Source organism: Pongo abelii, chromosome 21, assembly GCF_028885655.2.
Source record: "Pongo abelii isolate AG06213 chromosome 21, NHGRI_mPonAbe1-v2.0_pri, whole genome shotgun sequence".
In the NCBI taxonomy this organism is placed as follows: domain Eukaryota; kingdom Metazoa; phylum Chordata; class Mammalia; order Primates; family Hominidae; genus Pongo; species Pongo abelii.
Genome location: NC_072006.2, coordinates 42,229,168 through 42,252,294, shown reverse-complemented (window position 1 = coordinate 42,252,294; position 23,127 = coordinate 42,229,168). Strand labels below are relative to the sequence as shown.

General features: G+C 41.6%; 1 protein-coding gene across 2 annotated transcripts in view; it reads right to left on the bottom strand.

The window, feature by feature from the left end:
• Positions 1-23,127, bottom strand: part of RPRD1B (regulation of nuclear pre-mRNA domain containing 1B) — a 60,437-nt gene that overhangs the window by 12,795 nt on the left and 24,515 nt on the right. The window contains exons 4-7 of one of the 2 annotated variants that reach the window (XM_054541782.2): positions 22,470-22,582; positions 20,603-20,729; positions 13,824-13,999; positions 1,212-1,484 (exon numbers count right to left, since the gene is read on the bottom strand). In XM_054541782.2, the coding sequence (XP_054397757.1) occupies positions 1,464-1,484; positions 13,824-13,999; positions 20,603-20,729; positions 22,470-22,582 (437 nt within the window). In that variant the 3' untranslated portion in view covers positions 1,212-1,463. Of the gene's footprint in view, positions 1-1,211; positions 1,485-13,823; positions 14,000-20,602; positions 20,730-22,469; positions 22,583-23,127 lie in introns of those variants that run through there. The other variant, XM_009233570.4, reaches the window with a different exon arrangement.

Below are 23,127 nucleotides of genomic sequence, written 5' to 3'. Positions count from 1 at the left end.
AAAACTCCATTAAAAATAGGTAAAAGACATGAATTGACACTTTTCAAAAGAAGACATACATGCAGCCAACAAGCATATTTAAAAAGCTCAGTATCACTAATCATTGGAGAAATGCAAATCAAAACCACAATGAGATACCATCTCATACCAATCAGAATGGCTATTAAAGAGTCAAGAAATAACAGATGCTGGGGAGGTTGTGGGGAAAAAGGAACACTTATAAAGGGCTAGTGAGAATGTATATTAGTTCAGCTACTGTGGAAAGCAGTCTGGAGATTTCTCAAAGAACTTAAAACGGAACAACCATTCAACCCAGCAATCCCAATACTGGGTATATAACCAAAGGAATATAAGTTATTCTACCATAAAGACACGTGCATGCCTAAGTTCATCACAGCACTATTCACAATAGCAAAGACGTGGAGTCAACCTAGATGCCCATCCACAGTAGACTGGATAAAGAAAATGAGTACATATATACCATGGAATACTATGCAGCCATAAAAAAGAATGACATCACGTCCTCTGCAGCAACATGGATGAAGCAAACCAAATACCGCATGTTCTCACTTATAAGTTGGGAGCTAAACATTGAGAACACATGAACACAAAGAAGGGAAAAATAAGACACCCGGGACTACTTGAGGGTGGAGGATGGGAGGAGGGTGAGGACTGAAAAACTACCTATCAGGTACAATGCCAATTACCTGGATGACAAAATTATCTGTACACCAAATACCTGTGACACACAATGTACCCATGTTAACAAACCTGAACCCCCTGAATAAAATAAATAAAAGTTGGAAAGAAAAAAAAAAAAAAAAAAAGAAAATCCAGGTTCCTATCCTACACTTCCATGTGCCTAGGATATAACATGTGACAAACTCACTGGGCTCCTATATATGAGATGGGAATGAAAACAACGCCTATGGCATGGGGGAAGCTTGGGTGAGAACAGGCACTTGCTAAACTGTTCCATTTGAATCAACAGATCTGATGGAGAAAGAACACTCACCCCTCCCATATTCTATTATTTTATGAGCAATACTTAATCTTTCTGATTTATAATATGTCAAGAAAAGACATGCAGAGTTGAAGAAAAAGAATGATTAATGGGATACAAGATCCTTTCTCCCAGAAACCATTTGATTATATCCTTAAAATTTAGCACATTTACTAGAAGCTGCCTTGAGAAAAGGAAAGGATCTTCGACTGAGGGCACCTCTTTTTCCTTAAAGGTCTACCTGTAATACTGGAAAACAAAAAAATCCCAGAATTTTTAAACTTGGTGGTACCACAGTCCAGTCAGTCCACCAAGCTATAGGCTTAGTGAGAAGAAGTCCATCGAGCAACAACCCCACACTGGAAAGAGTCCCCATCAAAGGCAGACACTGACCTTGTCTAGAGATGAACCAAGTGACATCGGTACTTGCCACCCTGAGATCAGGACAGTGGGCCAAGTATCAGGAGTGGGTTGGACATGCCTGAGTGACAATACAGACAGAACTTTATGGTCTGGTAATCATCTACAAACAGATTGACAACCTATGTGGTGCTCTGAAGGAAAAAGCTAGGGAGCTAAGACAGTGTATGGGGCTGGGGGGTTGGGGTGGGGTCTGAGGAAAGATTGCCCTGAGAAAATACTGTTTGACATGAGATACAAATGGTGAACACAGGAATTAACTAGGTAAGGATAACTGATGGAAAGTAAACAAGGGGAAGGGTGTCTTGGGCAGAGAGTGGGAACAGCATATGTAAGGCCTGAGATCAAAGAAGGCCAAGTGCAGACAAAATGCCATGGGACACAACAAGAGATGTGGCTGAGGAAGTCAGCAGGGGCCAAGTCATGGGGTGTAGGAGGGGGCCAGGCCAGCAGTTGGGCCCATAGTCTTTTTTTTTTTTTTTTGAGACAGCCTGCACTCTGTCACCCAGGCTGTGCAGTGGCACGATCATGGCTCATTGCAGCCTTGGCCTCCTGGGCTCAAGTGATCCTCCTGCCTTAGCTTCCCCAGTAGCTGGGCATGAACCACCATGCCCAGCTAATTTTTTAATTTTTGATAGAGACGGGGTTTTGCCATGTAGCTCAGGATGGTCTCAAACTCTTGGACTCAAGTGATCCGCCTGCCTCAGCCTCCCAAAGTGCTGGGATTACAGGCGTGATCCACCACACCTGGCCACTGGGCCCATATTCCAAGAACTAGGAATAATGAGAAGCTACTTAAATGTTTAAACAGGGGAATGACATGCTCAGAGCCGCATTCTGAACACATCATAGGGCTGCCATGTGAAGAATGGATTATAGGGCCTAAGAGCAGATGTAGATGATCAGTCATGAGGCTACTGCAAGGATCCGGGGGTAGAGATGATGACAGAGTGGACTAAGGTGATGGAAGTGGAGACAAAGACGCAGAGAAGGGAGGTAGATTCACGAAAAATTGAGAGGGAGCAAAAACCACACTGGCGTGGCACCTACTCAGCTATGGAAGATGGTGATGGGAGGTCAACCTGGCAGAGGCATAGCAGAGGAACTGAAGGAGAGGCTGCGACAAGGAGGCCAAAACAACAGATTTGGGAGCTGAAAAAAAAATCAGGAGAAACACTGGATGAGGCCTAGTGTCTGATTTTGATGGATGGCACTGCCACTCTCCAAGCCAAGGAAAGACAAGGAAAGGAGAGGTGAGAAGGAAGGAGACAGTCTGTCACAGCCATACTGTTTGAGGTGTCTGTGGAAATGAGATACATGAGTCTGAAGTACAAGGAAGGGGTCTGACCTAGAGATCTAGAGGTAGGCCATCAACGTCCAGTTGGTAACTGAAGCCAGCCTAAGTATAAAGCACTCAAGGAAAAGGTCCAGGCCTGGCGCAGTGGCTCATGTCTGTAATCCCAGCACTTTGGGAGGCTGAGGCGGGTGGATCTCCTGAGGTCATGAGTTCAAGACTCGCCTGGTCAACGTGGTGAAACCCCGTCTCTACTAAAAATACAAAAATTAGCCAGGCGTGGTGGCGGGTGCCTGTAATCTCAACTACTCAGGAGGCTGAGGCAGGAGAATTGCTTGAAGTCAGGAGGTAGGAGGTTGCAGTGAGTCCAGATCGCGCCATTGTACTACAGCCTGGGCAACAGTGAGACTCCATCTCAAAAAAAAAAAAAAAAAAAAAAAAAAAAAAGGCCCAGAATGAGAAAAGGCTAAAGGAATGGCAACATTTACAGTAAAAGCATGGAGAAAAGCTTATTGAAGGATGAAAAAGCAGAAGAACCAGCAGAGGGTGGTACACAGAAACCAGAAATGCAAACACATTGTAATACAGTAATATTAAATGCTGCAGACAGGGCCAAAAAGAGAAAGGGAGCCAAGAGGCAGAGACTAAGAAGTACCTTTTGGGTTTTGAGATTAGACCACTGGGGACAGGGGTGGGGGGAAGGGGGGAAATTCTGAAGACAGCCACTTGGGTGGAATGTAGACATGCATGCCAAGCTGCAACAGGCTGAGAAGCAGAGGCAGCAAGGGAAGTGGATATGGTGGCAGTTATAAAGGGAGGGTGGTGCAGAGGGTATGCTCATGTGCATGTGATGATTTCTTTTAAACACTGGAGAGACAAAGCATGCTACATGCTGAGGACCTTCAGCTAGTTTACTGGAGACTTCTCATGTGGACAGGAAAATAAATTGGCCCTAAAGGTCCCATGTGACGAGGGAAGGCGGAAGCTAACAACTTCACATTAGTTAAGGTGTTGGAATCTGTTGTCCCAGGAAGGTAAATTGTTACTTTATCAATGAAAAGCCACATCAAAGATAAAAGGCTGGGAGAACCACTGGCTTCAATGGAAAAAGCCAAAAAGAACCTGGAATATGCAAAGCAGATCATCATCACTGCACCATAATTGGGGTAAATGGTATCTTAAAGGGAACAATTCCTACTGAGTCTATGCCCCACAGAACAGACACACTGTGAGCAAAAGGAAAGGACTGGGAAAACGACATCATGAGTAAAAGTGGGATTTGTCCATTCATAATTACTGTCCAAACCCCAATAATTCTCAGAAAGGCTGCTGGTAAATTTTTGTTGCATTGAAGTTTGCAAAGTTATTGTGCTTGAAATTCTCAAAGTAGCTACTGGCAGAATTAAGCAAAGAGAGCTGATCATACTTCTTCCTACAGATGTTTAAAGATAAAGGACCTCAATAAGGAAAAAAACAAATAAGGAGGCTTGCACAGCCATCATGACAGCTGGCTAGTACCATCCTCTTCACATAAAGCATGACGTATCTTTGGGGTTCATGGCTTTCATCTGCAAAGGTTTCACTTGACTCCTGATTATAACCAGAATACTTTGCCCTGGTCTCAGAAAATGATTCTTTCTGATCTATTTCAAGTCTAACATTTTAGAGACAGAAAAACAAAGTCAGAGATTAACTTCCAAGATTGCAAAGTATGCCACAATCCAATTTTAATTTTCTTCAAAATCCCAATTTTAAGTGGGAGTAGAAGGCCCACCTTAACAGTAGTAGGAACATTCATAAAGACTAAAATAGAACCTTGCTCAAAATAACTTGCACCCACTAGGTCAAATAGGCAGCTCAAATTTCTGCAATCTGAACCTTGCTCTCAAAATTATGCTCACTCAAGTCAATGTTATAGTAGAAGTATGTGCTATTTTCACACAGCTGTCTCAAATGTAAACAAGATCATTTAAAAGCCAGAAGAGAGCTCCATTAGTCTAATTAAACTATTCTGTGTTTACTCCTTCATAAAACAAAAGACTAATCCTTAACTTGTATAGAGGTTTATACAAAATAAGCTCACAATGAAGTCCTAGACTGATTAAGATGCTTTGGAAAAGACAAGAACTCCTACAGCAGGAACGCATTCTGGTGGCAGAGACCGTGAAATGTATATGACCTTCAGTGTACTTAAAAGAAAAGCAGACATCTGCACATATACATAGAACCACTTCTAGAAATCTACAAGAAAATAATCCAAATACTGAAAGTTAGTAGCCTAAAGCTAAGAGACAGAGACAGAAACATACAAGTGCTCAATACAAATAATCATTGACTATCCAACCACCGGTATTCAAGCAATCATTTACAATGTTTATAAAGTTTTTATTTACAAGGAAAAATAATCATGTTAAGAAAAAAGCATGACAGAAAATTATCTGCACGTTATCATTCAGTTTAATTTTAAACTAAGAGGAAAAGGAAATATGCAAAAATTAAAAATAGTTATCTCTGGGTAATGAAACTAATTTTCTTCTTTATACTTATTTGCTAAGTTTCCTCTGATGTATTACTTTTACAATCAAAAAAAGAAAAAAAACAAAAACAAAAACCCTGAGTACTAGTTGAATCAGAGTGAATGTTCTGGCAGGCAGGAGTAATAAGAGGCCCAGGTGCTGTTTTAACTTCATATTATATGCATTTCATAAATATGAAAAATTAGTGCTACATACACCAGCTGAAACTCAGTGGCACTGTTCCATCAAGCAGGGGTTACACTGCCTACAGAAGTTGGGCTACAAATATGAAAACGGTACTATGGATAAAGGCATGAATTCTTGCTGAGAAAGCCTTAAAACCGTGTCACTTTTTCAATGTAAAGTCTCAAAGTCTCAAATGTTGGCAAATCATGTTCTTAAGTCACTAAGTATGTGAAGTACATTATAACGTGGCATTATTTTCCTGGAGTGAAAAATAAGTATCATAGGTTTCACATTGTAATAAAGAAACACACACACACCCAACAGATAAAAGCTCCAGCTGTAAATTGGGCCTGAGCAACAGGGTCAGTAGACTAAAATGAATAAAAGAAATCCAAGGAACTCCAAATCACTCACAGAAGCCCACGCATCAACTCAATAAAAGTCCTCACATATTGGAGGGAAACCGGTGGAAAAAAAGAAAAGTAAAAAGAAAGAAAACTCCCACATCAAAGTAGGGGATGGAAAGGCAAGGGAGAGCAGTGAGCACACTACGGCCTGCTTCATGGGAAGGGACAGAGTGCAAGGCCCCGTAATCACTTGGCAGCAGAATGACCTGTTTCAACAACTATTCTAACAACCTGGGTGCTGATAGAGCTGCCAGCCTAGGGAGGACAGAGCTCAATACTATGGAAGGGCAGTGAGTTTAGGGGACTGAGGGGAGGGGGCCAGCACTAGGCAGGGCCTCTCAGCTCCCAGGAGAACACAGTGGATGATCACTGTAGTTAGGAGTCAGAAGATCCAGGTACTGGTCCTCACTGGCTTCCTCTGTGACCCTGAAGTGCTCATATAAACCCAAGGGCTCTTACCTAAAATGACGATTAGATCACCGGCTCCCATCTGTCCTTCCCGTAATGGGACACTGAGATACTGGCTTTGATCATCATAGGAAAGACGAATTTACTCCAAAGTTGACAACAAAGGAGCTCTCTATCTCCCCCTAGTGCCTGGCCTAATATTGAAACAAAAGCTTCTAACCATCTGTACCCTGCAGGGAGGTGCTGCCAAAAAACAACAATCTGCCATCGTTTTGGTTTAGCACCCCCTCAACCGTAGCCAAAGAATTTCTCAAGTTGTTATAACCACAATCAAACAGAAATATGAAGAATCATAAGGCAATGTTGGATTCTGAACCATTTCCCCCTTCCCAGCTGTATTGTCTGAAGTCAGAGGCTCTACTCCTGAGTAGTCATTACAGCCAAGGGGGAGGTGCCAAGCGAGGAGAAACACCAGCAGCTTTAAGTTCGTGAGCCAATTTCTCCCCTCCTATCAGAGCAAGAGCATGAGCATGGGTACAGCGAGGCAGGTACTTAGAACCTTGGTGGCAGAGTAGGTTCTTTCACACTTAGAATGCTTTCATGCAATCATTTTATGACCCCACATAAAATGTCATTTCTCTACAACAAGATTCTGGGGAATTGTTTAAATGATTAAACTTTGGCTACTATTCTGTGTAAGATGTCTTCCTGCTGTTGATGTTGCAGAATCAAAATTCTGAAATCAAAACAAAAGTACACATCTGATGAAGTTACCAGATGTCTGCCTTGGACTCTATTCTGGTCTGCAGCTAACTCTCTCTCTAGGTTTCTTCACCAATTCAGAAGTCTGATTATATGATCTCTAAGGTTCTGTCCAGCTCAATGATCCTGCTAATCACTTTACTTAGATATCCAGGCCTCTATGTGTCACTTTACTTTGTAAAGCTGATGTTGTGGCTGTGCCCTGGTGACTCTGTTGAGTCCATACACAAAATACTCATATCTTCTAGAGGTGGGGGTTAACACTATTGAAAGGTGATACCACTGCCCTCCATCTGTGGTCCCAAAACCTAGACAGGGCCTTTATAGTATCAAATGCATCAGTAAATGACACTCTCCTAGAGTGCTTTTTAAAATTCTGCAGCAGAAATTGAAGACTTAAATAAATGTGAAGACATCCCCTGTTCATGAGCTGAAACACTTAAGATTGCTAAAATGGCAATACTCCCCAAAGTGACCCGCAGACTCAATGCATTCCCTAGTAAAACTTCAATTACCTTTTTTGCAGAAATGGAAAAGGTGATTGTTAAATTCATAGGGAATTGCAAGCGATCCTAAATAGCCAAAACAATACTGAAAAAGAACTCTGAGGACTCATACTTACTGATTTTAAAACTTACTACAAAACTACAGTGATGGAGATAGTGTGGTATGAGCATAGGATAGACATATACATTAATGGAACAGAACTGAGAATCCAGAAATAAACCAATACATCTGTGACCAATTGATTTTTGACAAGGGTGCTGGGTATTCAGGTGGAGTAAAAGAGTAGTCTCTTCAACAAATGGTGCTGGGACAAACAGATATCTACAGGCAAAAGAATGAAGTTGGTGCCCCCCACATCACACCACATACAAAAACTAACTCAAAACAGATTAAGAACGTAAATTTAAGACATAAAATTATAAAACTCCTAGAAGAAAATACAGAAAAAAATTGTCATGACCTGGGATTGGCAACAGATTATTACATGTGACACCAAAAGCATGAGCAACAACAACAAAAATAGATGAATTGGAACTCATAAAAATAAAAAACTTTTACACATCAAAGGATATTACCTAGAAAGTGAAGACAACTTATAGGAGAAAATAGTTGCAAATCATATATGTGATAAAGGTATATTATCCAGAATATATAAAGAACTTTTACAACTCGAAAAAAGCAAATAACCCAATTTGAAAATGGGCAAAGGAATTGAACACACATTTCTCCAAAGATACATAAACAGCCGACAAGCATACTGAAAGATGATCAGTATCGTTAGTAATTAGCAAAATGCAAATCAAAACCACAATGAGATAAACCTGCACATGTAGCTTGTCGAAAATAAAGAGACAACAACAAATGCTGACAAGGATGTGGAGAAACTGGAACCCATGCACATATGTAAAATGATGTAGCGGCTGTGGAAAACAGTCTGATGGCTCCTCAAAATGTTAAACATAGAATTACCATATGACCCAGCAATTCCACTCCTAGATTTATACATACCCAAGAGAAATGAAAAGATATGGCCACACAAAAACCTCCACATGACTGTTTATAGCAACACTATTCATAAGAGCCAAAAGGTGGAAACAACTCAAATGTCCATAGACAGGTTGTAAACTGTGTCACATCCATACAACAGATTAGTGTTCTACTATAAAAGAGATGAAGTACTGATATATGCTACAACACGGGATGAATCTTGAAAACCTCGTGCTAAGTGAAAGAAGCCAGACACAATTATGTTTTGGAACTTGATACAATACTTTGAATGTACTAAATGCCACCAAAATGTGTGCACTTTGAAGTGCATGGTTAATTTACGTTATATGAATTTCACCTCAACCAAAACAATAAATCTGCAGCTTGGAACAAATTTCTCAAGAGCTCTTCCCTGTGTGGCATATCATCTTTGTGTGTGTGTACCATGTGGCATGTGTGTCAACACAGGACTATCTCCTTTCAGTTCTAGATCACTGACAGTCAGACACCACGATCTGAATAAAATTCACAGTTAAGGCCAGGCATGGAGGCACATGCCTGTAATTCCAACACTTTGGGAGGCCAAGGCAGGTGGATCACCTGAGACCAGGAGTTCGAGACCAACCTGCCCAACATGGCAAAACCCCATCTCTACTAAAAATACAAAAATTAGCTGGGTGTGGTGGCATGCGCCTGTAGTCCCAGCTACTCAGGAGGCTGAGGCACAAGAATCACTTGAATACGGGAGGCAGTGAGCTCAGATTGCTCTACTGCACTCTAGCCCTGGGCAACAGAGCAAGAGTCTGTCTCAAAAAAAAAAAAAAAAAAAAAAAAAAAAAAATCACAGTTAAGGTAAAACTGCAGGTTCCTGACCTTTTTTCTTTCCTTAATACTTGTACAAATAGGTTTCTTTCTCACACACACACTCTTCCACATGCACTGATCATGCTAACAGAACGTCTGTATCATGCTTTATTCACGCTGACAAGACAGGAACCCTATCCAACCCACTCACGCTATGTCTTATGAGCTTTGAGCAGACATCTGGGAGTAATGCAGTCACCTCTGTCAACCACAAACAAAGCTTCTCTTTGCTCTGGAAGTGAAGCTGGAAGGCTTTTCTGGTATCTTTGGCCTTTGCCTTTCTGAATGGGCTTTCTTCTATACCCTCCACATTCTCTAACCTCCTCTTTGGGCTGCCATTTGTGCTTCCTTCCACGCGCCTTCTCCATTTCTAGGTTTTCTCATGTTCATGACAAAAACATTACCCACAGATTTTCAGCAGCATTCCTTCCACCCTTGCCTGGTGTTTAAGGGCCAACATCATAGGCCAAAGTCAATCATGACACCCTGAAGCAAAAGTCAAAAACAAACAAACGAACAAAAAAAGATGATTATCTCAGAACAAAGCATAATTCTACTTAAAGGAAAAAAGAAAAGTAGTACAAAGGAGAAAACCTACAGAAACTTCTAAAAATGGTTACCTTTCCGTACTAACATATTATTTACAACCAATCATTAAATCAGATTTGTTAAGCCACTTTAATGCAACCTTAAAAAAAAAACCCTTTTCTCTATAGAAAAAGGTTACATCAAGTGATGGATTTCAGTCACAGACCAAATATTTATTTCAGTCACAGACCAAATATGTTCCTGGCACTGTGAGAGCACTCAAAGAGCATACAGTCTAGCAAACTTTGGGAGACCTGCTGAAGGCACTGCAGTTTCAGAAACTGTCCATGATTTGATAATTCTCACATTTTTAATAAGCATCTGATCAAATTATTATTAGCATCTTCATTTTTTTTCTTGGTCTATTTCAAGGTAGACACAAGTGAGAATATTTTCCTTACTGACAACCTTTCTTGAATTCTACCTTAACCCCTTGTTTGCTGCTATTTCCCCCTGACTAGAGCATAAGCCCTTTGAGGGGAGAAGTGCATCATGCCCATCTTTGTACATCTGGCTGGCACAGGCTTTGCTGACTCCCTGAATGAATACGTAGCTTCTTAAAGAGCACAGACCTTAATCTCCCACTGGTGGTCTCCAGCACCTCCTTCCCACATCTGCCTTTGTCTTTCTTCAGATACCTGTCTGGTCCAGTCTAACTGTTCCCCATTTATAAACACGCTTCTCTTCTTCAACTGCTAGTCCCTTTTATAAAAAGGTTTTATTGCCTGACAGTAAGTTTGGACTTACCTTAAACCACCATCAGAATCGCCAAATGCCTCCTTAATCTACATTATGTACGATCAAGTGGTTTGGTTTTATGTCCACCTGTGTTTTTTATGCCAGAATATGATTTCCTTGAGGGAAGAAACACAATCTCTTACTTTGAGCCGTAATTCCCTCTCCTACATCCTAGGCTCTGAATCATCCCACGCCCTATCCTGATATGCAGGAGCCACCGACATAAAATTCCCAAGTGAAAGAGAAAAAGATGCTTATTACATAAAGCAAGATACGAAGTTAAAAAGGAAAGCACAAAAAACCTAAGTATATTAGAGCTTTGGGAAGAAAACAGACTCCCAAGCAAATAAAAACTTCTCCAAAGAGTTCTGAGAATTTCATGTATGTATACGCTAAAGGCAATGAAAGGATTAAAAAATAAAATCTTTAATTAGCATTCTGATTTGGAAGTTTTAAAACGGACTGGCTGTGTTACAAAAATGAATGTTAAAAAAGTGGGTAAACTTTATGTACTGCCCCATCACGCAGAGAGACTTTTGGGCAATCTGCAGGAATTCACAGTACTCACGCATCTTTCAAGTGGCATACATTTATCAAGTTGGGCCACCACATGGATGTGATGGGACAGGACCAGTCTATTACAAAATGTGAGAGAAAAATCTTAGGTTCAGGAGAGCAGACTGCCTACATTTTTAGCAAGCGTGGATAAATAAAAGAACTAAAACCATCTCTCAAATCTTATACTGTGAAGCAGCCAGATCACTTGACGTCAGGAGTTCAAGACCAGCCTGGCCAATATGGTGAAACTCTGTCTCTGCTAAAAATAAAAAAAATTAGCCGGGCGTGGTAGTACATGCCTATAATCCCAGCTACTCAGGAGGCTGAGACGGGGGATTGGTTGAGCCTGGGAGGTGGAGGCTGCAGTGAGCTGAGATCACGTCACTGCACTCCAACCTGAGTGACTGAGCGAGACTCCATCTCAGAAAAAAAACCTTATATTGTATCTAGTCATTTGCTTTCTTTAATGCAGCAAATCGGCTCCATTTTTTACAATAAATGGTTCTGCTCATGTGCCTCAGAGACATGGTTTGAGATAAGAACCTTCAGTTCAGACTCTGTACTTTGGTTCCAGTGGTGGGGCCTTTCTGTTCCACTTCTTCAGCAATGGAATGCCAGCCCCATTCCACTGAATGAACCGGGCAGAGCAATGCAGACGGGAAAGTTACAGAACACATCCAAAGCTCTAATCTGTTTCTCCATCTTAATGCCCTCTCGTGGTGTCCAGCAAACCACTAGTTCTACAAAAACCAGACTGATTCCCCAACAATACACAGAGCAGAGTGCAACTGTGGGGAGGGAAAACAGAACAAAGAGTTAACCAGCTCTACCAACCCGATCTCCTCAAAGACTCTGTCCTCTATGGTTGCTTGCAACGTTCTACCCAGCAACAGCTGCTCATGATAATCAATGTCTGACAGATCAGAGAAAGCCCTTAATGTGTCGCCAAGGGGCAGTTCAACAGATGGCATGGTGACTTACAACCAGAATCATTAATTACACTCTCTTATTAGTCCCGGGGCACAGTGCTGAAAATGCTTCCTCAGTGAAAGATGAGCATTTCAGATAAATGACCGTCTGGTACTGCCTGTAAAACTCCCTTTAGGATCTCTGGTCAGTGCCGATGTCTAAATCTAAGCCGTAGGATTTTTACAGCCCTTTCCCATCTTCCACATTCAAGCAGGCTACGAACGTGAAGTTCCTGCTACCACTACACAACACAGTTCCCAGAATCACTGCAGGTAAGGATACGGTAAAAAGTGCCTGCCACTCATTTCCCCTCAAGTCAGATGACCGTGCTGAAAGGCAAATACAATGATCTCAGCCTCAGAGCTAGCTCAATGTTCCCTCCTTCTGTGCCAGAGCACGTTTCCTGAGCACGGAGGTGACATGGCTCTCCCTGTCCCTTGTCTACTCTGAGTGGGATTTAAGAAGTATTTCTTGAAATACAACATGACTGGCTCTCTAACTCAGAAGTGTCCTCCTTCACAAAACCACTGGCTGCAACTCTTTTCCATATCTCTTAAAAAAAGGAGAGCAGACATTCCTGAAAAGGAAGTGCAGCAGCCCAGGGCAGCAAAAGTTCCCAAACATCCACAGTGCTGGCTCTGTTATCCCACGGGACCAAGTACTGAGGGTAAACCACCATGTACTTAATTACAAAGCCAAACAAGTATATGGTGAGGAAATGTTTCTGAACTCCCTCCCCAAGGTCACTCGGACTAATGTCCTCAACCCAGGGTAGAAATGTGGTCTTCTTCTACAGTTTTGAGAACTGTGCTATATAAATACTACTGTGAAATTTAAGAGCTAATTACAGAGAGATCTTGGAGGCAGACAACTTCTTGGCCGCAGCATGGATAAAGTCAGAAATAAACCTCCGAACAGCTGGGTGAGGTGGCTCACGCCTGTAATCCCAGCACTTTGGGAGGCTAAGATGGGCGGATCATGAGGTCAGGTGATCAAGACCATCCTGGCTAACACGGTGAAACCCCGTCTCCACTAAAAATACAAAAAATTAGCCAGGCGTGGTGGTGGACGCCTGTAGTTCCAGCTACTTGGGAGGCTGAGGCAGGAGAATGGCATGAACCTGGGAGGCAGAGCTTGCAGTGAGCCGAGATGGCACCACTGCACTCCAGCCTGGGGGATGGAGCGAGATTCCGTCTTGAAAAAAAAAGAAATAAACCTCCAAATGACTTGAAAGAAACATTTTTCAGCACTTCCCGAATACTACCAAACATACTCTTTGGTTTTCACTGATTTGCTATTCTTTTTGTACCTCAATTCGTAATTTTTTTTTTTAAAACATGAGTTCAAATGAAAGCAATATTAAGATCCTAAGGCTGTGATTAAGAGTTCACTGTTTGTTTCCTACAATCCAGTTTGTTCTGTCCTGGACAATAAGAACATGACTTCAATTTTTAACTGGGCTCAAATAGTTACAGTATCTGATGGATGTTCAGAATTCACATCTTGAATTTTTAAACAATAAAAATGTTGTTAATTAAAGCATAATAAAAACCTCCTAATGTGGGCTACAGGAAGGGAGACGTGAGCAGTCTGGGTCTGCCTTTCAATGCACTCACCTCTAGCTTTTTCTCCTTCTCCGACAAAACATCTTTCTGATTCTGGGTATACTCCACCAACATCCGAGCCAGCTGGCGACGGTCCTCCAGTTCTGCCGCCAGGCGCCCATTATATTCTGCTAGTAACAGACATGCTTCATCTACTGTTTTTGAAAGACGTTCAGCTGCCTCTTTGTCTAAGTACAAATGAGACCAAAAAATAGAGAAAATATACAAATCACATAGGTATGATTACAAACGTTTCTGGGGGAGGTTAACGGTTTCTCTCCCAATATACAGTCTGAGAATAAGCCAGAACCTGTGGACAAACAATGAGTTGATTGAGCAAGAAATCCAAAGGCATTCACTCTGTCAACAAGACAGGACACTACTCAATTACCTGAAGTGAGGAAGTTGTATATGGGGGGAATCTGGAAAAGGCTTTTTAAATGCCTGTTCCTGCAAAAGCTCTCCTGACAAAACAAGCATAAAGAGATACTGAAGATCACCTGTGAAAAAATCATTCCTTGTCTCTGAGAATTTCAAGTGCTTTCATTTATATTACAGTTGGCCCCTATATCTGTGAGTTCTGTATCTGTGGATTCAACCAACCATGAATGGAAAATACTCAGACCAAAAAACCCCACAAACCAATAAAAATAACAATTAAAAACCCACAATTTTAAAAATACAGAATAACAACTATTTACATAGCATTTACATTGCATTAGCTATGATAAGTAATCTAGAGAGTATTTAAAGTATATGGGAAGATGTTCGTTGGTTATAGACAAATCCGACACCATTTTATTATTTAAGGGCCTTGAGCAACCTTGGATTTTGGTATCCTCAGAAGGTCTTGGAACCAAACCCCCATGGATATGGTGGGACCACTGTATTTCATTAAGTAGTCTTTTTACTTTCCACTGGAATAAAAAATAGCATGCACTTATTTCTTGGGTGTGGGAACTAAGACCCCCTCCCTGCCAAAAAAAAAACCAAAACTACATGACAGGTTTCTATATGCAGTGAGCTGAGATGCTGGGACTCGAAGCCAGATCTCTAAAATGATCTATAGTACTCTGTCTCTTAAACTACGTAAGCCTTGGACCTGGGGATGAACTTCTTCCTACATTCGACAAAATGTAAAGTCTGATAAGAAAGAGGTTTTTAAATGTTTCTGAACATGACCCACAGCAGAAATACACTTATGTAAATACACAGAAAAATGAAAGCAGCATTTCATAAAATACCCATTCTTACTATGTGTGCTCTATCTTCTATTTTATCCCCCCTTTTTTTTTTTGAGATGGTGTCTTGCTCTGTCACCCAGGCTGGAGTGCAGTGGCATGATCTCGGCTCACTGCAAGCTCCGCCTCCCAGGTTCATGGCATTCTCCTGCCTCAGCCTCCCGAGTAGCTGGGACTACAGGCCCCCGCCACCACGCTCATCTAATTTTTTTGTATTTTTAGTAGAGACAAGGTTTCACTGTGTTAGCCAGGATGACTTTATTCCATTTTTCAAAAACTGTTGGTCATCAGCTACCAGACTGACTTCATACCCAATTAATGGGTTGTAACTCATGCTTTGGGGGTGGAAAAACATTAAGGGTATTTTTGGGAAGAAGTGATGAACAAAGGCTCATAATTAAGAAATGAGAAGAAACAAAAGCAGGATCTGTATTTACAAAGAACTGATATAATTAATTATGTGTGGGTGGTGGTGAGATTAGAATTTTAAATATGTATACCTCATTTTTAAGAGGCCTGAATGAATCAAAAGAGTAGGTTGGTGCTTTGAAACAAAGGGCACCAGAGACTCCGGCAGTACCATGGGACAGTTCCATGACACTCCCTATGCATACAGGCTGTCAGAGGTGAGAGCTCGCATTCTCCTGGGGAACTAGGATTTAAGAATTCCCAACACAGTATCTCTGGCAAATAGCCATCTGGCTTTTCGATGCCTTCTTAATGTGAATATTGCAAGAGGAACCGCTGAAGGATTCCAGATTGGGTGTGATGCCAAAGATTAGGCACCTCTACCCTCCCCAGGGATGGGAAACAAAAGAATGTCCTTGGTGAAGGGGGAAGAAGTGAGCGGAACGGAACACAAAGGAAAGAGATCTCCTCAGTCACAGAGGATAAAGGACCGCCAAACTTCTCCTTCCTGCTCAGGGGCTCAGTCCATGAGCAAGCTCCTGGGGTGGTTAGGTTGGTTTCAGTTTTGTTATTGCTTGACTGATCGTTTTTAAAAAATGGTTAATTCACTAAGATGTTTAGGTGCCTGTGGCAAAAAATGGCAAAAACTAATTTTTAAGATTAAAAAGAAAATCAATTTGCAGCCTCAATAACTTTTACAAAGGAAATAATTCATTTACACAAATAATTACAACCCAGAAAAGTAACTTATAATAGTTTAGTCAGTTATACAAAATACGCAGTGCAAATGCAGAAGCCAGATGCTCGCTTCGGGGGACCTACCCATGCTGTCCTCACGCTCCCTGCTCTCCTTCACCCATCAGAGGAGTGGCAAGTGCCTCTTTCGGCCAGTCCTCCAAGTGGCATGCACATCCCATTCCCTCTTGTTTCCTCAAAGACTAAACTTCTGCAGCCGTCCCATGTCTTCTCTACCTCAGCAAATTCTCTCTCTCCCTCCTGAAGAACACCACTAGCACACAAACCTGCTGCCATGTATTCCACCCACATACCACTCTCCCACTACTGACCTGCTTCCCTGCTCCCCCTTGCAGCTAAACTCTTTTCATAGAAGTGTAGCCACCTGCTCTCCTCCTGAGCCCACCCCAATCAGGCTTTATGCCCACCAATCCTCTGCTCAAAACCTTCCAATTAGTTTAACAAATTTGAGTTCTTATAACTAGGCTCTTAGAAACAGCAGAGAATAAAAAGGACAAAAAAACTCTGCCCTCAAGTTTATATTATCAGGTAGGAAGAGAATGAATATACAATATTATGCTTACTTATCAGCTGAAGAGAACTACAGACAAAAAGAAGGCAGAGGAGAAAGGGTGGGGCACTGGAAGGGGGGGGGTCAACATTTTCAAAAAGGTGGTCAGGGTGAGCTTCGCTAAGGTGATACGTAAACAAAGGCCTAAGAAAATGAGAACCAGCTACGTAACTATCTGGGAGGAACGTTTCAGGCAGAGGAGACAGCAAGTACAAAGGTGCTAGGAGGAAAGAGTGACTGGCAAGGAGCCCATATGACCTGACCAGTGAGTGAGGGGAAAACAGTAAAAGTCTATGCAGTAACAGAGGCCAGTGAAAGACTCTGCTTTAAAGCCAGGCAGGGGGCTCAAATCTGTAATCCCAGTGTTTTGGGAGGCCAGGATGAGAGGATTGCTTGAGTCCAGGAGTTTGAGGTTACAATGAGCTATGATCATGCCACTGACTCCAGCTTGGGCAACAGAATGAGACTGTATCTCAAAAAAAAAAAAAAAAAAGGGCTCTGGCTTTTACTTTGGTGATGGGGGCAGTCGTGGGGGTGTTATGTGGAGCAGGAGACATGATCTGACTTCTACTGAAGAGGATCACTTTGATTACTATGTTGAGAATAGAATGATGGCTGAGCAAGAGGAACAAACGAAGCAGCAAGACCAGCTGGGAGGCTACTGCAATAAATCAAGTGAACACGGTAGAGACCTGTACCAGGTGGCAGTAGTAGAGGCGGTGATAGGCTATCAGATGCCGGTTTTGGTCCCAATCAACAGGAACAATGAGGGCCATTTACTGAGAAGACCATGAGTGAAACAAGTTTTAGGAAAGGTCAGAAGTTCAGTTTGGGGCAGAGTAAGCTTGAAATGCCCATCAAGATATCCAACTAATAAAACTGAGTAGGAGGTTGGATATACGGGTCTCAAGTTCAAGGTGGAAGGGTCAACACGAGATGTAAATTAGGAAATCATCCGCAGAAAAACTCTTATTTACAGTCATGAAATTGGCTGAGAATGGCTGCCGTGAAAGCAGCTAAAGAAGGGGCCAATATGAAGAGGTCAAGGAGGAGTGGAGAAACCAGCAAGGAGGCTGCACAGACACAGAAAGAAAGGAGGAAAGCTAGAATAATGCAGGGTCCTAGTTCCCACTGCTACTGCAGCAAATCACCACAAATTTAGTGGCTTAGAATATCACCAATTAATTATCTTATGCCTTATCACAGTTGCTTCCTCCATCTTCAAAGCACATCGCTCCAACCTCTGCTTCCACGGTAATACCTCCTTCTCATTCCCCCTCTCCTACCTTCCTCTTACAAGGACCCTGTGATTACACTGGGCCCTCTTAAATAATCCAGGGTAATCTCCTCATCTCAAGATATTTAATCACATCTGCCAAGTCCCTTGGCCATATAAGATTACATATACACAGGTTCTGTGGATTAAAACATGGGCGTTTGGGGGGTGGGGGGCCAGGAGGCATTATTCCAACTACTACACCAAGTGAAGAAAGTATTTTCAGGAAGAAGAAATAATCTACTGGGCCAAATACTACTGGGGTGAAGTTAAGATGGGGGCAGAGAATCCACCACTGAGTTCAGCAACAAGGAAATCATCAGCAACTGGGAGGACGGGAAGTGGAGAGACAGCACAGGCAATCCATTCAGGTGGTTTGGCTAAAAAGAACAGAGAAATGAGGCAGTAGCTAGAGGAAGACATGGGGTCAAGAAAAAAATCTTCCCAAGTGGGGGAAAAATTCATGTTTTTATGCTATTGAGAATGATCCAGTAAAGAGTAAAAAATGGAAAATGCAGGAGAAAGGGGGAGCATTGTTGGAGCAATGGCCTTGGCTAGATGGGAAGGAGCAGATCTAATACACAGAGAGGCGGGTTTAGAAAACACCATGTCCATGCAGAGAACTAGGAGGAAAAGTCAACTCAGACATGTTAGTTTTTCCCAGCCACATTCCGCTGCACAGGTTCGGGAAAGAAACAGACAAAAAGCTAAATTTAAAGAATGGTGGTTGCCAGGTGATATGGGAAGTGAAAAATGATGAGTTATTGTTTAATGGGTATAGAGTTTCAGTTTGGCAAGACGAAAAGAATTCTGGAAACTGGTTGTATAACAACATGAGAATACTTAGCACAACTAAACTGCACATCTTTACGTTTTATGTAGCTTACCATTTTATATGTAGTTTATTTTAATGTATTTTACCACAATTAAAAATCAAAATAAAACAAGTATTTTAGAAGGAAGCTATGTGAGACCTTTAGGTCAGTGAAACAGAGAAACGAAATTACATACATGGCTAGCTTTACATTAACTTGCTTGCAATTTTTGCAGATTATGATTTTGACAGTAAGAATACATGAAGTGGTCCTTTTAGTAGCAAGTATTTTTAAAATGTGATTTAACCTATTTAGGGATTTTGCCAGGAGACTACACTGAAGGGATTTTGCCAGGAGACTACAGTGAAGGGAGAAAGAGAAGAAAATGGGTTGAAGGTGTGTGTGAGGAAGTGAAAAGAGAGACTCCAATCTGAATAAAGAAGAAAATGAGGACTCGAGGGCTAGGAAGAGGTGGGGGAGGAATCAAGAGACTACGGGTCCCAGTGGGGTGAATTCCTGGGGTGGGAAAGCAGAGTGAGGGGCTGAGATGCTTCCTGCATGACTCAGAAGGCCTCGGAGCTGTGTTCTCCAACCCAGTACGCCCACTGCCTGAGGTCTTTCCCTGTGCTGCTTCCTCTGCCTGGTGGCACTTCCTTCCCTTGGATATCCTCATGGCTTGCTTCCTGATTTTTCGGGTCTCTGCTCAAGGTCATCTCATCAGAAAGACTTTCCCCAAACACCTTTAAAATACCATTAATACCGCCGGCAATCATTCTCCGCTCCCACCGCCCGGCTTTATTTTTCTTCTTGACACTTCACATGAGGGGATATAGGTAGGCCTCAAATATTTGTTGAGGGAAATATTTCATCAGTGACCTTGATTTCCTTTAGATAGATATGGAAGAAGTTAAGAGAAGCAGCCAAGTCAAGGGACTGGAGTGGGAAAATGGTGGCTTTTGGAAGACAGCGGAATGAAAGGTCTGAGCTTTTGTAAGGGGAGGAACATAGGCTTTGCAGCCTAGATTAGAATCCCAAGATCCACTACTTGTGTGACCTTGGACAAGACACCTATCTTCTCAAAGCCTCAATGTCCTCCTATGCAATATGGAGACACACATTCAGTCATCTCCAAAGACTATCACAAACAACAGAAGTACCAGTGCAAAGCCTACTGTCAATATTAGTTCATGCTTCATTCCTTCCTTTCAATTTTCCATACGGAAAGCAGGAATCGTGTCAACTGCCCCTCACTGTTTAACTAGGGAGGTCACGATTAGGGCAAAATGACATGTCTAACACACACCTGAAATTCCTGGCATTGAAGGCACTATCATCTACAGGGCTTGTCAGAGAGCAGGGCATAAATCACACAGCCCTGAATCATAATTTTTTTTCTTTTAGTAAGAGGGTTATGAGTCTAACAGACAGAATAATACCTAATCTCCCCCACCCACCCCACACGCACACAATTTGTACTATGTTTTTAACAGACCTTATTTAGAGAGCCACAGGTTGTGGCACACCAGCATTTCTGCAATAATTCCTAGAATCACTATTCAAGCTTTGACTATTTCAGAAGTTTCTTTGTTCACCATGTGAGTTATGTTTGCAAATCCCAAGATGGTAGAGCAACCAATACAACATGGAAAGTAGTCTATACCTGCAGACGTAAGTATGGCCTAGGGTTACTGCATTACAGTTATGTCCCTCTTTCCTCACCTTTTACCTAAACTCTACCTTCTCACCTGTTATTTTTTCCAATAGAGAAACATCTTGCACTTCCTGGGGCAGAGAAGCAATTTTCTGTCGGACAGTAGCATCCCCTGATGCGGCATTTTCCAGATCCTGCAAAGCTTTGATTAGTTCCTCAGTCTGTAAGATGAAAACACAAACAACACTATCCATTAAGACATGGGGTTTAAAGAAAATTAGTTGGAGTTAAATGAGGTGGAGGCAAATTCTAAGAACAGTCATTCCTGCCATTTCTTAAAAAAACTGTTCTTAGCCCCAGAGCTTAGATGTAAGTCAATGTCACGGACTCTAACAAAATCTACAAAATTAGTTTATCTAAGTCCATGGCAGAACATGAATGAAATTCTGAATTTTTTTTTAAATTCTAAAAGAACATGTTTTTGGCAATTCAAAACAATGGAGTTTGGTTCATGTTGCTTAATTTCAAATGATGTATCATTTCCAGTATAGAATAAAGGTATAAATATCAGATGTTAACAACTGGGTGCTGTGGCCAGGTGTGGTGGCTCGCACCTGTAATCCTAGCACTTTGGGAAGCCAAGGCAGGAGGATCACTTGAGCCCAGGAGTTCGAGACCAGCCTTGACAATATAGCGAGACCCTGTCTCTACAAAAAAATAAAAATAAAATAATTAGCCAAGCATGGTGGCATGTCTATAGTCCCAGCTACTTCGGAGGCTGAGGTAGGAGTATCACTTGAGCCCCGGAGGTTGAGTTTGCAGTGAACTATGATCATGCTACTGCACGCCAGCCTGGGTAACAGAGCAAGATCCTGTCTCAAGAAGAAGAAGGAAAAAATTATATGTTGACTGATCAACCTACTTCAATTCTTTCTTGGGTTTTCTTGACAAAATGAATGTCACTCCCAAAATTAAATGTATCAGACTTATTATAAATCAAGGGGGAAAAAACAAGAAAAGTAAACCAGGGATGCATTTTCTGTATATATCAAAAAGGAGTTTCTTAAAATTGTCAGAAAACAATGCTAACAGGCCACTCCATAATCACCAAGGAGTAGCTAGCTCTGTAGATGGTAGTCAGATTACCCTGAAAGGTAATAATCTAGGCTGTCGTCTTTAAAGTGTTTAAATCCAAAGATATATGACCCAACACTGCTGTCATTTAATCCCTAGTCTAACTCAACACCGTAACATAACACAAACTAGACATGCTTCCTATTTACATAGGCTTTAAGCATGACCATGTGTAATAAAGCTGTTTTAGGCAAAATAAGATGAAGCCCCCCCTCAACCCTTGAAAAGAGCATGGGCTCTGAAGTCAGACACCCCTGGATCTAAATTAAGACACTGGTCAAGTTACTTAAACTGTCACCTTGTGCCCAACTTCTTTCATTTAGATTTTGTAAACTAACCTGTATAGCCAAATAACACAAACACATGGGTAAAGACTAACTCCCTGTTTTAATATTTAATAGGCTACAGTGCAGCAAATTTGCTATTGACACATAGACTGTCTTTAAATATTAATGAGTTATTTACTTTATAAAACTACCATGCTACTGGAGACAGGCCACGGTAGAAGACTTTTGAATGTCTTTGTAATATTATCTATCCCTTTCTCCAAAATCTATTTTTAAAGAATATTCTTAATTTCTAGGACTGAAAAAACCAAGTCCAAGTACTTTAGAAAACATAAGCCCATCCCAGAGTTATGGCACTCAAAGACACAGTGACACCTGCCATCCGGCAAGCTCCTTTGGGCAGGATGATGCACGGGGCCCCTGAGAGGTGCCCTCTGATGATTCCATACCAGTGGTCACTGGTGCCACCTTGTGGCCATCGTCTTCAACTAGAGGTCACTTTAAGCCACTCTTCCCTACTCTCTGGGGGTCAAGACCTACCAAGAGGGGTCCTGCAGAAGGATCCTGAGGAGAGTAGCTGCCAGGGTAGTCGTCATCCTCCTCCTCTTGAATTTGCTGAAAAGTTCGTTTCAGAGATTTCTTCTCTTCTGTTGCTAGAGGAAAGAGAAAGTGATAAATTTGAGTCACATATCCTGTAGTGATAAGTCACATGCTATGCACAATGGGCCACATGTAAAAACAGGGCAGAAGGGGCACACATTTTCAGAATGGCTTAATAGTAACCTTTATGCTAGTTATTTTAAATTGACTGTAGTTCCCTACATTACTGAAAAGCGTCAAACAGGTCTTTGTCCGTCATCTCAGATTGATTCTCTGGTAAAATACTATGGAAAACAGGCATCTAAAGCGAAACTTACCCAACTATCACACTTGAGTAAGAAACTGATGGGACAATACAATGAAGCAAACCGACGCGTGCTAGGGTTTACAGAGAACATATTGTCTATAAAATGAGATACGTTATGCTTTCCAGGGATCATTTCAGAAAATAGGAGAGAAAATTTTATCAATAAAATTGTGTCAAACACAAATATTCTTTACACTATTCCCCTAAAAATAAAATAAATCTAATTTTACCTTAAATTTAAAATAACCATTACTGAGACATGTGATTGATACTACTGAGAAAAATTACTTA